This window comes from Capsella rubella, unplaced genomic scaffold (assembly GCF_000375325.1).
Source record: "Capsella rubella cultivar Monte Gargano unplaced genomic scaffold, Caprub1_0 scaffold_8, whole genome shotgun sequence".
NCBI classification, from domain to species: Eukaryota; Viridiplantae; Streptophyta; class Magnoliopsida; order Brassicales; family Brassicaceae; genus Capsella; species Capsella rubella.
The window spans coordinates 10065055-10079144 of NW_006238916.1; the positions used below are offsets into that span (position 1 = coordinate 10065055).

Here is a 14090-nt window from a genome sequence, read left to right on the forward strand (position 1 = left end):
ACAAATCAAAGGTGGTCTTAAATCATGGATCAAAGCTCAGCATCAAGGTCATGCCTACTATTCTGTATTTTAAGACGGTGAGCGAGAAGAAGACTTTCACATTGATTGTCACAAGCAGAGACAGTGATAGATTTCCAAAACTGCCTTCATCTGCAAATCTTATCTGGTCTGATGGGATACATAATGTGATCGAGAAGCCCCATTGCTGTTTATACTGATGGTGCATACTGATCACTTGATCAGGGCACTTCAGTTCATAACATGAGAAGCACCATTGTTTTTTTTTTTCTTCCAAAATTTTGGTTTCTTACTTTGTTGAGGTAGCAATCTCTGACTAAAGCATGAAATGAAATGAAGTAAATAATTGATGTGGAATAAATGGTGCGAAACAAATAATGTGATGTGAAATAAGTGGTATGAAGCAATTGATGTGAAGTAAGTGGTGTGAAACAAAGACTAAAGTATGATGTAGAGATAAAGAATAAAACATGTGTTTTTGTCATAGATAAAGTATGATGGCTATTGGCTCATATACATCATAATAGTTAAACAATTATAGAAATAAAAGTTATTAATAATGTGCTTCCACAATTGGTATAATCAAATTAATACAATGGATTTTATTTTGAGATATAGTAATATAAATACTAGATTTTACTATATTACAAAATCATAAGAGATTAATTGATTAAATTAAATCTCAGCCAAATCTCATAAAAATATAATTCATGTCCCGCAAATCCTTATGCAGGAAAAGAATATTAGTGACTTTTAATTTTAGTCTAGCCGAAATGATGAAAGGCACAACATTGTTCTGCCTCTTCTCAAGTCTCGTCGTCGTCTTGTTTCTGAGTTCAGTCGCGGCGGACAAGGATGATCAAGAAGATCAACAGGTATTATTATGATTAAATTCTTTATCGAAATAATCATTAGAATCTATTATCATGAATTCATGATCGTCTTTAAGAGTCATATACTATGTTCAATGATTCAATCGTACATGAAAATAATCCATAAAGGTATATATCGTATACTTGGGAGCGCTTCCATCTCGAGATGATTACCAACCAATGTCCGACCACATGAGTATTCTTCAAGAAGTCACCCAAGAGAGGTCTTATTACTTTATTTTTCCCGTACTATATAGAGAGATAGCAATTTGAAATTTGGTAATGTGGATGTAGATAAATCCCTTATGATATTTGATTATATATTCCAGTTCCATCGAGAATCGCTTGGTGAGAAGCTACAAGAGAAGTTTCAATGGGTTCGCTACACGATTCACTGAATCCGAACGAAATATATTAGCCCGTGAGTTTCATCTATATTGACTTTTCTAGATGATTAATAATCTATAAAAAAAAAACACAGCAACGTTTGATAGAGGAAAATTTTAACTTTTTTTTTTTTATTGTAAATTTTCCATTTTTTTTCAGTGGAACATTCATGTTTTTGTTTTTTTTATTCTTGCAAAAAAATTCTTTTGTATATTTTCCATGTTTTAATTGTGAAACTGATGTTTATTCTTAGGAATGGAGAGAGTTGTGTCGGTGTTCCCAAGCAGAAAACTGAAACTACAAACAACGTCGTCTTGGAACTTCATAGGTCTCAAAGAAGGCAGCAAGACCAAGCGAAACCGTAGCAATGAGCGCGATACCATTATCGGAGTCATCGACACTGGAGTCTATCCCGAATCCGACAGCTTTTCCGACCAAGGCTTTGGTCCTCCTCCCAAGAAATGGAATGGGACTTGTGCTGGCGGCAAAAACTTCACTTGCAACAAGTAAACACACGCATTAGCCCTAACGTGGGAGTTGAAAATTTCGTGGAACAACTTATTTGCAACTTCTGATCATGTGTAACCGCAATTTCTCTGTTCTTGCAGCAAGATCATTGGGGCAAGAGACTACATGTCCGAGTCTAAAGCAAATCAATCAGCGAGAGACTACACTGGACACGGCACACACACGGCGTCAACGGCTGCAGGAAACGCTGTCGCAGACACAAGCTTCTACGGACTTGGAAACGGAACCGCTAGAGGTGGCGTTCCAGCCGCTCGAATCGCCGTTTACAAAGTTTGCAATAATGAAGGATGCAGCGGAGAAGCAATAATGTCTGCGTTTGACGACGCAATCGCTGACGGTGTGGATGTTATAACCATCTCCATCGTGCTTGATAATATTCCACCGTTCGAGGAAGATCCCATTGCCATCGGGGGTTTTCACGCTATGGCTAAAGGAATTCTCACTGTGAACGCAGCGGGTAACGACGGTCCGAAGATCAGCACGGTCACGAGCACTGCACCGTGGGTGTTTAGCGTTGCGGCTAGCATAACTAACCGTGCTTTTATGACTAAAGTTCTTCTTGGAGACGGCAAGATACTTGTCGTGCGTTATCAAGAATCATTCTTAATCACTACAATATCATAGGATCTTTTGTCTTTTTAATTTGTTTGGCTCTTCTTATTTTTATGAAACAGGGGAGATCAGTGAATACATATGATCTGAATGGAACCAAGTATCCTCTGGTTTACGGAAAATCTGCTGCTTTGAGTAAATGTAGCCTAGATAAGGCTAGGTGACTTCCTTTCCAAGAATTTTTTTTTTTTTTTTTTTTTGGGAAAACTATTTTACATTATGATTTTTGTGATGTGAGATTATATTTTTATTTCTTTGCAGGTTATGTGAGCCAAAGTGTCTAGATGGAAAACGCGTGAAAGGGAAGATTGTGCTGTGTGATTCTACTAAAGGTCCAATAGAAGCTCAAAAACTGGGAGCTGTTGGATCGATTGTAAAGAATCCTGAACCAGACCGCGCCTATGTTCGTTCTTTCCCGGTCTCATTTTTATCCAGTGATGACTACAAATCTCTCATCTCTTACATGAATTCCACAAAGTATTGATTTTCTCTGTATATGTATGTGTTATATGCTGCATACTTCAAATTCCTCTTCATCTTTATTGGTTGTCGTGTGTGTATGCAGAGGTCCAAAAGCGACTATTCTTAAAAGTGAAGAAATCTCTAATCAAACCGCTCCTCTCGTTGTTTCTTTCTCTTCTCGTGGTCCAAGTACCATCGTTTCAGATATTCTGAAGGTAGTGATATTACTATATTAGTACTCTTTATTACTCTCTTTGGTAATACTGGAATGAAAATGCAGCCGGATATAACCGCACCAGGAGTGGAGATACTTGCTGCTTATTCACCTGACAGTTCACCAACTGAAAGCGAGTTTGACACTAGACATGTAAGATTCTCTGTTATGTCTGGAACTTCAATGGCTTGTCCACACGTTGCAGGCGTGGCTGCCTACGTCAAGACGTTTCATCCTGAATGGTCTCCTTCCATGATCCAATCTGCCATCATGACAACAGGTAACAAAATCTTAAGATTGAAACATCTACCAAGATTAACAAACTTACTTGTCATGCAAGATACCCTTAGATGATCTCCAAAAATTTTGCAGCTTGGCTGATGAATGCGTCTGGTCCTGGATTTGTATCAACTGAATTCGCTTATGGATCTGGCCATGTGAACCCACTAGCTGCTATTCATCCTGGACTCGTCTATGAATTGACCAAAGCAGACCACATTGCTTTTCTCTGCGGTTTAAACTACACGAGTGAGCACTTAAGAATCATCTCTGGAGATAACATCACTTGCACGAAAGAACGTTCCAAGACATTACAAAGAAACCTCAACTACCCTACAATGTCAGCTAAAGTATCCGGAACACATCCGTTCAACTTAACCTTCCATAGAACTGTCACTAATGTTGGTAAGCAAAACTCTACATACAAAGCAGAGGTAGTCACAAGTCCTGGTTCAAAACTCCGCATCAAAGTTTTGCCGCGTGTTTTGTCTATGAAGTCGATAAGTGAGAAGCAGTCTTTCATGGTGACTGTTTCAGGCGATAGTATCGGAACAAAACAACCTGTGTCTGCAAATATAATTTGGTTTGATGGTACTCATCATGTAAGAAGCCCCATAGTTGTTTATGCTATGAGCTAAATGAGGCCAGATTTAATTAGTTGTCATCGTATATCTTAACTGATATTTGCCTGTGTTATATTACTAGTATATTAAGTGTAAAATACAAGTCCAAGGTCTAATAAACATGGAGACAAGAAATTTTGGAAAACCAAAAGCAAACGTATGATGAGAATCCATCTCCCATATGAAATGGACAACAATTCTCACTTTCTCAGTCATTACATGCTTTAATATAGTGATCATAAGTTGCAAAATAGTAAGTTTTAAGTAAATACATGCATACTTGCTTTTAGTTATACATTTGTATCTTTATGATGTTTTTGAAATATATATGCAGCTAGAAATTTTGGTCTCTTCCAATTTGATATATGTATATGATGAGATATAATTAAGTTTTTAAGTTTTAAATGGAATCTTTCTTCCTAACGTGTAAAGTTTGTAAAATACATTTACTTTTTTTTTTCAAAAAGTTTGTAAACTACATACGTGTATTCACGTGTTCTTTCACAATGTTTAGTTTCTTTTTATTTTTTTACTACTTTTGTCCTTTTTGACATTTACGTTTCGTTATGTCATGTAGGTTTTAATTTAGGTTAATCTACCATATGTAAAACGTTCACTAAAAATTAATATACATATACATAAATATTATATTTCTATTGTGAAAGCTTTGAAAAAAAAGTTCCGCATATTTTATTTTTTTTGGGTTAAAGCCTTAAAGGTGAAAAGTAGTGATTGGTTTGTGAGTCTTGAAGATAAAGAAGAAGAAAAGAAACCAGTAGACTTGACCAAGTTGAGAATTTTTATGTGGACTTTATATTCTCGTCTTTGATCAAAAAGTTATTTTCCTATAAAAATTATTACAGAGATAAAGTCACATAATTGAACCAATATAATAGTATATGTATTTTGGCATATTACTTTTTATTATCAATTAAAAAAAAAGTTAAGGGGAACTATTTCAGATATAAAGTCATACATTATTTAATTTAACCAATATAAATAGTATATTTATTTTGGCATATTACTTTTTTGATCAATAAAAAAAAATAAAGGCTAAGTATTTCAAATCTAAAAAGGGATCCGATATAAAGAAGCTTAACTTCTTCTTCTGTACCCTTTTCCACTTTAGCTCTACGTGACCAAGAAAGGTCGGAAACTTATACTCTGGCTGCCAGAGTCCGGCACCGAACGTTGACAGAGTCCTCTTTGAGGAATCCTACTGTTTGTGTCAAAATTAGGTATCTCCTTGTGGATTTGAGTATCGTTTGACTTATTGAGAATCAAAATTAGCAAAACAACATGGTGACAAAATATTATTTACGCTATGGAATTTTTGTAACTGTCAGAGAAGAGACTGTACCTACATTTTGGATATGGTTTCCGGAGACTTTTCTATTTTATTTTGTTAAAGAGTTTCCGGAGACTCCCGGACGTTTGTGTTAACTCTATCCCCTCGTTAACCTGGATCCTATCACGCTAAATATGTAACAATCAAGCAGTCTTTATCAAAAAAAAAAAAAAAGGGGTTTGAATAGATTGAGTGGCTATAACTTTCATGTGGACCTCGTATGTATCGTCCATTATTCACCATATCAGATAATTTATGATCCATGAAGGTGTATATATAGTCAACATGGGTCCATTCTAGCCTTGATCAGACTATATACCAACGTCTGATCACATGAGTATTCATCAAGAGATCACCGGAGAAAGGTGTGCATTTAATTAGCTCATTTCTTTGTCAATAATGCGTCACAATCAATTTCTTCAAAATTTGTAATAAGAATTAACGGAAGATTTCCAATTTCTTTTTTTCTTTAGGTAAAATATTAGGTTTTATATAAGAGATTAGAAGACGAAAGACTAGTAGACATACAACATTACAAATAGAAGACCACAAAACAAGAGTACAACAACGGTTTCTTCCATTATTATTACATTGATTTCAGTATTACAAAAACTGTTGAGGAAATGCTAAATGAAACTGTATCCTATAAAAAATACGAAAAACAGGAAAAAACTGATCAGATTTAACAAATGTGTCACAAATTTCTTAGCATATATATAAGTTATAACAAATTCTCTTTGCAATATCATGGACTCATTATTTATTGTTTATGGCGTCGATTTTTGTTTCATGCATGGACATGGACGTATGGACCAACTAAGATATATAAAACGAATAAGCATCTAATCGGCTAATCACTTTTATAAAAGACTTCCTATAATAATCAAATACTCCATAAAATAGTCCAATTATTCACCACTAACTTAAAAAATTATATAGGATTCCCACTTTTCCCAAAGCCTTGTGACCGGTTGTACGTACCTATTTAATATGATTTTAAGTTATAATTCATTTATCGTGTTATGTTAATATTTGATTAAATTTGTCACTAAAATGAATTAATTTCTACTAATTTGACATGGTTATATTTTTAGTCAAATAGAGTCTCCATTTTAAAAAAAACAAAATAAGAACTATTTATGTTAATTTGGGCCTATAACGTTACCTTTACCTATATTCATATAAATTAGGGCATAATATTTTCAAACATTTAGGAATACAGTATACACAAATAGGCCGTATATTTGTATACACATGTATATTTTATCTTATACGTACAAATTAATAGTACATATATAGATAATCCAAAATTCCAGAATGATGCAGACATAACCGTCTGTCATAGTTTCAAGTGTTACCGATTGCTCATCATGGGTATAATAGCGCATACAGAACTCGTCAAAAGAAAAATCTGAATGTTATGTGGATAACTATAAACTATACGTCGTGGAACTGTTAGTAGAATCGTTTATGGCATGTGTTACTTAAACATAGTTAAATATTGTTTTGAAAAAGACTCCATATAATTTTCATAACATTTTTAAAATAGGGCTGCAAATCATTTGAGACAAGTCTCAACACAGTGCATATGTATGATCTCTCCTATATAAAGAGATCATTGCATGTTCATCATCATAGAAAACAAAAATAAGTTACAGCAATTTTACTACATTTTATATATATTAAAATATGGCGAAACTAGCAGCTTCATCTTGTCTTCTCTCATGTCTCCTTATCATGTTCATGAGTTCAGTCTCAGCAGTCGACACAGATGGAGACAAACAGGTATTATTATCCTCGATGATTCGTAACAAGCATTAATAATTTATTATGATGATCTCTTGGTTTCTCCATATATATGATAATGATGAAGAGATATGATCCATGAAGGTATATATTGTCTACATGGGTTCACTTTCGTCTCGAGCGGACTATATGCCAACGTCCGATCACATTAGTATTCTTCAGGAGATCACGGGAGAAAGGTGTGATTTAATTAGTTAATTTCTCTCACAATAATTAGTTATATTCAACTTCTTTAAATATTTGTTATGAAGTTTTTTTTTGTTATGAAGTATTAATAAGTGATATATTTTCTAGTTTGATGGAAGGTCGTTTGGTAAGAAGTTACAAGAGAAGTTTCAATGGTTTCGCTGCCAGGCTCACCGAGTCAGAACGTACAAGAATTGCCGGTGAGTGTGTTCTTCGATCTTTGATAAACTAATTATGTTATGTATACCTTAATTATGGAAATTCACACACCATACGTTTATCTGTTAATCACACGGGAAAGCATATTACTTTCTACAAACACTCGTTTAATTAGGCTACGAATGGGAGACACGTTATGTGGAACGGAGGGTCAGGACTCGGGAGGGTGCAGTTACTAAAGATTTTCTTACCATTGAACACATTACCATTTCTAATATGTAGTAATTTTCTAGTTTTAAAAACATTAAAAAATAAAAAAAAATAAGTAGTGTGGTTCAAAACGCCTTTAATATTTATCAATTTTTAGGTGTGAATCTGTGATTAAGCCTACAGTAAAAAATTAAATAATAAAATTCCTTTTGTGTGTTTCCTTAGAAATGGAAGGAGTTGTGTCTGTGTTCCCAAACAAGATGTTACAGCTCCACACGTCGACGTCTTGGGACTTCATGGGGTTAAAGGAAGGAAAGAAGACAAAGAGGAACCCAACCGTGGAAAGTGATACCATTATCGGAGTCATCGACACTGGGATCACGCCGGAATCTCAGAGTTTTTCCGGCAAAGGCTTTGGTCCTCCTCCAAAGAGATGGAAAGGTGTTTGTTCCGGCGGCAAAAACTTCACCTGCAACAAGTATTTCTTTTATCTATTTTTTTCTCTTAATTAAAAGATTTAGACTTTTGACGTTAATTTGTTGTTGTAAAATAAAGAGTTCATATTGTTAATATGTTTGATAATATTTCAGCAAGTTGATTGGGGCAAGAGACTACACAAGCGAGGGTCCTAGGGACATTTCAGGCCATGGTACGCACACGGCTTCCACTGCGGCTGGAAATGCAGTTGTGGACACGAGTTTCTTTGGAATCGGCAATGGAACCGTAAGAGGCGGCGTCCCGGCCTCTAGAATCGCCGCTTACAAAGTCTGCACCGATTCAGGCTGTAGCTCAGAAGCTCTAATGGCTGCGTTCGATGACGCGATTGCTGATGGTGTGGACCTCATCACCATCTCTATTGGGTTCAAATTCCCTTCCATGTTCGAAGATGACCCCATCGCAATCGGAGCTTTTCACGCTATGGCCAAAGGGATTCTCACTGTAAGTTCTGCGGGTAACAGCGGTCCAAATCCTACCACAGTCTCGCATGTAGCGCCATGGATCTTTACCGTTGCAGCCAGCACCACCAACCGTGGGTTTATCACCAAAGTTGTTCTCGGGAACGGCAAGACACTTGACGTAAGTGACAAGTAACCCTTTTTTATAACATTTGTCCCTCTTTACTTACCAATGACTCCTCTGTTCCTTTCTCGTAACAGGGTAGGTCAGTTAACGCTTTCGATATGAAAGGAAAGAAGTACCCTCTAGTGTATGGGAAGTCTGCAGCTTCCTCTGCTTGTTCTGCAAAAACCGCAGGGTAACTTCCTCCCTACGAAACAGAGTCTTAATTGTGACGATGTGAGTGTCAACTGATTTTTTAATTCAATGTAATGAGCTCAATTTTTTATTTTTATTTTGTCAGGCTTTGTGCGCCAGAGTGTCTAAACAAAAGCCGTGTGAAGGGAAAGATCTTAGTGTGTGGTGGTCCGAGTGGTCTCAAGATAGCTAAATCAGTTGGAGCTATTGCAGTCATTTCTAAAACCCCTAGACCAGACGTTGCCTTCACTCACCATTTACCTGCCTCTGGTTTAACAGCAAAAGACTTTAAGTCTCTCGTCTCTTACATTGAGTCCGCAGAGTAAAAACTCCATCTTCTCTATGCTTTATACATCTACTCCAGTTCTCCATCTTTATACTGAAATTTATGCGTTTGTTTTCTCAGTTCTCCACGAGCGGCTGTTCTAAGAACGGAAACAATCTTCAATCGTACATCTCCTGTTATTGCTTCCTTCTCTTCTCGCGGTCCAAACACCATCGCTGTTGATATTCTCAAGGTAGAAATTATATACCAAACATTTATAATCTCAGTCTGTTTATTTCTCCGGTCTCAGAGACAACTGTGGATGAATTGCAGCCGGACATAACAGCACCAGGAGTGGAGATCCTTGCTGCATTTTCACCTGATGGTGAACCGTCCGAAGATGACACCAGACGTGTGAAGTACTCTGTTTTCTCGGGAACTTCAATGTCTTGTCCGCACGTTGCAGGGGTGGCTGCGTATGTCAAGACGTTTCACCCTAAATGGTCTCCTTCTATGATTCAATCTGCCATCATGACAACTGGTAAGCAATTTTTTACTTTCTTGTGTTACAAGTAACCTTTGTTGACACTTGTTATCTTTACTTAATCTTGCAGCTTGGGCCGTAAAAGCTCGTGGAAGTGGCATAGCATCGACCGAGTTTGCATATGGAGCTGGCCATGTCGACCCGATAGCCGCTTTAAATCCTGGACTTGTCTATGAATTGGAAAAAGCTGACCACATAGCCTTTCTCTGCGGCATGAACTACACTTCGAAAACCCTTAAAATCATCTCGGGTGATACAGTCAAATGCTCCAAAAAAAACAAAATCTTGCCGAGAAACCTTAACTATCCTTCTATGTCGGCCAAATTGTCAGGCTCCGCTAGCACCTTCACTGTGACTTTCAGCAGAACCTTGACCAACGTCGGCACGCCAAACTCTACATACAAATCAAAGGTAGTCGCAGGTCACGGATCTAAGCTTAACGTCAAGGTCACGCCTAGTGTTCTGTATTTTAAGACAGTGAACGAGAAGCAATCTTTTAAGGTCACTGTGACAGGAAGAGACCTCGACTCGGAAGTCCCTTCGTCTGCAAATCTAATTTGGTCTGACGGCACCCATAAAGTGAAAAGTCCCATTGTTGTCTACGAAATGATTGTTGATGAGTCATGAGCAATTCTCCATCGTTCATCACAAATAAAACTTTGTTGACCTTGTAACGTTTCTTCATTCTATGTTTCAGTTGTTTTATTGCCCTCTGATGTTTCAGCTCTTTATTGATGGTAAGAGAAATGTACAAGGTGCTTGATGTATGGTTTTAATTTTCATATCTCCTCTGTTTCAGTTGTTTTATCTTCACAGCGAGCAACGTTATGGTTACTTAACTAACATTTTTTTTCTTTCTTGTATCATAACTTCTCAGTTAAAACTGTGTATTCAGTATATGTACGTTATGAAGGCTTATAATTATTTATTATATAAATAACTATTTACATTAATTAACCAAACGCCAATGTATGAAGACTCTCTGTTGGTTACGTTTTGTTGCTTTTAATATATATAAGACCACGTCCTTTTGTATATACCAAACACCAACAACACCAAATTAATCACTAAAACACAAAAAGAAAAGAAAAAATGACTCAGTTCATGGTGTTCTTGTGTTTGTTTATGTTCGTGATGGCTACCTCCGCGCAAGCCAATCAAAGTGGAAGAAAGGTATGGTCGGGATACAGGATATACAGTATATAATAACATAACAGCTTAAAAGATGGTAATATACGGATTGATATATAATGCAGGTCTACATCGTTTACATTGGAGCATTGCCGTCACACAGCAACTACGACAATATTAAACATCACCATTTCTCATTGCTTCAGAGTGCCATCGGAAAAAGGTGAACTATTCACCAATTCAAAGATACTAACTACACATGTAACATATCATAGTATTTCTGCTTTATAAAGTCTAATTACTTAGATGTGTATCTATATTATTAATCAGTTACACGCCGAGCCTAATTGTCGCCAACTTCGGGAAGACCTTTGATGGATTCGCCGCTTTGCTCACTGAGGAGGAAAGCAAAAAGCTTTCAGGTAAATATTTCGAAATTCTTTTTTTTTTTTCGTTTAACTTGCAAGATCAAAAAGAGTATTCATAAAACAATCGAAACTTTTGAGTTTTGATTACCCGAAATTTCGAAAAAAGGATGATAGTACGTGTTTTTATACGTAATGGTTATTCCTTTTGTTTTTGGTTCCTCTCTACTTGAAATTTGAATTATAGCGATGCCCGACGTTGTTTCGGTTTTCCCGAGCTGGAAGCTGAAACCCAACAAGGACGTGGACGTGGACAATTTTAGTGACTGGGAACTCAACACTCAATATTTGGCTCCTTTGTGACCATTCACCTTTGAATTCTTTTTTTGTACTAATCATACATATTTGTTGGACAAAAACATAAAATAAAAAATCATACATATATATATAAATCATCCTAATTTTACAGAATCCTCTTGAAAAAGGGGGAGGAAATTAATGAAACTAGGCCAAAAGAGATGTATAACTATGGTTTGTTAATGAGTTTTGAGTTTATTGAGTTCTCTTCTGTCTTTCTCAAGGACCGTCACTGTTCTTATGAAATGCTTTTGAGTGATGTACGCTCAACGTAATAATTTGATCTGCTCAGGCCTCAAATCTTCCGTTCTTACTGTTGTTTCTGTCAACTCTTCTTCGTTCACGTGTGTATAAATTAGCTTCTTGAATTTGCATGTGTTTGAAAAGTAATTCAGACATCCCAATGCGGTTGTAGGAGAAGAACAGAGTCAAAACATGCTTATTAAGAGATATTTTTTCAGATGCTGAGATTCAAGATTTGAAGTAGTTTCCATTTTCTGAACTTGTGTGATAGTGCAGCTGGGAAGAATATCAAAGTGTGGGGAAGTCTTTTGACTTTGATCAAATCAAGATTCAGAATGTGCTATATGGTTACTGTTACATCACAAGACGACTTGTTAGAAGAGTCTTCTTTTATATATTCTTTTTGTTCCGATGCTTCATAATTGTCAGAAGTGGACCACCATTCTTTGATTCTTTTCTCAAAAGTTTTTTAAGTTCAGATCTTTTCCTACTGGCCTCTCAAATTCTGAAGGGCTTTCTTTGTAAATTTACCTGATATGCAATTTTGCTACTAATATTTGTTAGTGTCAATTCTCAAATGAGCTTAACAACAGTGTCTACGTGGGCGTGCCGGAGTGGTTATCGGGCATGACTAGAAATCATGTGGGCTTTGCCCGCGCAGGTTCGAATCCTGCCGCTCACGCTTTTTTATTTTATTTTCATGTTTGTCGAATCATATTGAAACTCTTCTTATCTTCATGCATTTGTGTAAGCATTCTAAGGTAAATTTCTCAAAAAATAATGGTGAAAGTCCATATAAAACTCAAAAGAAGATGCTAGCAATGTGGTAAGAAAAGGCAAAAAAAAAAAGTATTTTTGAAAAATTCTTGTTCTCGGTATAAAAGGAAATAATCATGTTTAATAATAGGCAGCCTAATCTACATGTAACAAAGTTTTCAAACAAAATCTGCAAATTAAAGGTAAGAGAATATTTTCCAATCTATTCATTAAGATATCATTCCTTTGTTTACTGAGAACAAAAGATAACATTCCTTTCTTCATCGACTTATTTGACTAAATACTGTAATACTATATCAAGAACGTATCCCTAACGCTTGTTGTGTAATCCTAATCCCCAATCAAGCATCAAAGTATATTATCTCTCATTGATCCATTTATCCAAATATTTGGATCGAATCAATTTTTTTCAAATAATATTGTAATAAAAATGTGATTAGCATGTGATTAGTTTATTTGATTTTGGAACTCGATGAAGTACCGACTGTAACGTAAAAACAAATTATTTAAGAGTAGTTTCACTGGTGAGATTTAATGGGTTGTTTATTGTGTAAATGAGTTAAAATTAAATGCAAAATAAAATTGAAGGGCCGACAAGATGAAGAAATGTTGTTTCTCTTGGGCACGGAAGCATCGCGATGTAGTTGCTCGATGAGTAAAATATTTTTTTTTCTCTTTATTCTTACAATATTTATCTTTTTCCATTCTTTGATTTTAAACACTCTTGATGGAGTGTTCAAGTGAAGATAGTCTTATATCATTATAAACTATAATATATAATATTATATATATATATATAGCTCCCAGTTAATACATTGTTTATAAACAGAATATTGAGTATTCGTAGAAACGGGTAACTTTAGATCAGTTTTATTTACTTTTCTCCTTGCAAAATATTTCAAAAAGTCAAAAACAAAAGGCATATATTGTACTTTTTATAAAAATATATCGTACTTTCTACACATAAGTACATAACATATACGTCGACAATAACACGCATAAATACCATCAGTCCATCATACATACCCACAGACACATGGATGACAATTGACACATATAATACATACACTGATACACATACATGATACATACATACATACATATATGTTATTGACTTATGTTGGGAAGTGAAATAAGGACCAGTGAGAAGAATCTCTAACATGAGAATCTATCTCTTATCTAAAACTGGACAACAGTTCTCAGGCATTGCATGCTTTTAGGAATTTGACACTCTACGTCTAGCTCTACGAATACATAAACTTACAAAATGTCAACAGTACTTGTTTTGTGTGGATATTTGAGTAAATACATGCATAGTTTTCCATAATTTAGATGATGCTTTTGAAATATACGCGAATGGACCATTTATGTATGTACCAAATTTTCAAGGCAGCTAGAATTTTTGGTCTCCAATTTGATATATTATATGATAGAGATATATAGTTTTTGA

General features: G+C 35.6%; 2 protein-coding genes and 1 non-coding gene across 5 annotated transcripts; all 3 read left to right on the top strand.

Annotated features, from left to right (window-relative positions):
- Positions 1-693: 693 nt before the first annotated feature.
- LOC17876984 (subtilisin-like protease SBT4.4) lies at positions 694-4118 on the top strand. Of its 3 annotated transcripts, XM_006279416.2 has the most exons (10): positions 694-893; positions 1020-1114; positions 1220-1311; positions 1531-1783; positions 1886-2387; positions 2480-2577; positions 2679-2894; positions 2983-3094; positions 3160-3373; positions 3466-4118. In XM_006279416.2, the coding sequence occupies exons 1-10, from the start codon at positions 729-731 to the stop codon at positions 4008-4010; spliced, it is 2292 nt and encodes a 763-aa protein (XP_006279478.2). In that variant the 5' UTR covers positions 694-728; the 3' UTR covers positions 4011-4118. The 3 variants fall into 3 exon arrangements, with proteins under 3 accessions (XP_006279478.2, XP_023640170.1, XP_023640173.1); XM_023784402.1 differs by lacking the exons at positions 694-893; positions 1020-1114; positions 1220-1311 and having other exon boundaries at positions 1756-1807; XM_023784405.1 differs by lacking the exons at positions 694-893; positions 1020-1114; positions 1220-1311; ... (2 more) ...; positions 2480-2577; positions 2679-2894 and having other exon boundaries at positions 3034-3094; positions 3299-3373.
- Positions 4119-6970: 2852 nt separating this feature from the next.
- On the top strand, positions 6971-10574 carry LOC17874647 (subtilisin-like protease SBT4.12). Its single transcript, XM_006280005.2, has 10 exons — positions 6971-7128; positions 7234-7328; positions 7444-7535; positions 7930-8182; positions 8295-8781; positions 8862-8959; positions 9065-9280; positions 9365-9476; positions 9557-9764; positions 9838-10574. Exons 1-10 carry the CDS (start codon positions 7033-7035, stop codon positions 10392-10394), a joined length of 2214 nt encoding a protein of 737 aa, XP_006280067.1. The 5' UTR covers positions 6971-7032; the 3' UTR covers positions 10395-10574.
- A 1889-nt stretch (positions 10575-12463) lies between these two features.
- On the top strand, positions 12464-12545 carry TRNAS-AGA. The gene has a single exon. It is a non-coding gene; the product is annotated as a tRNA-Ser (tRNA).
- Positions 12546-14090: the final 1545 nt, after the last annotated feature.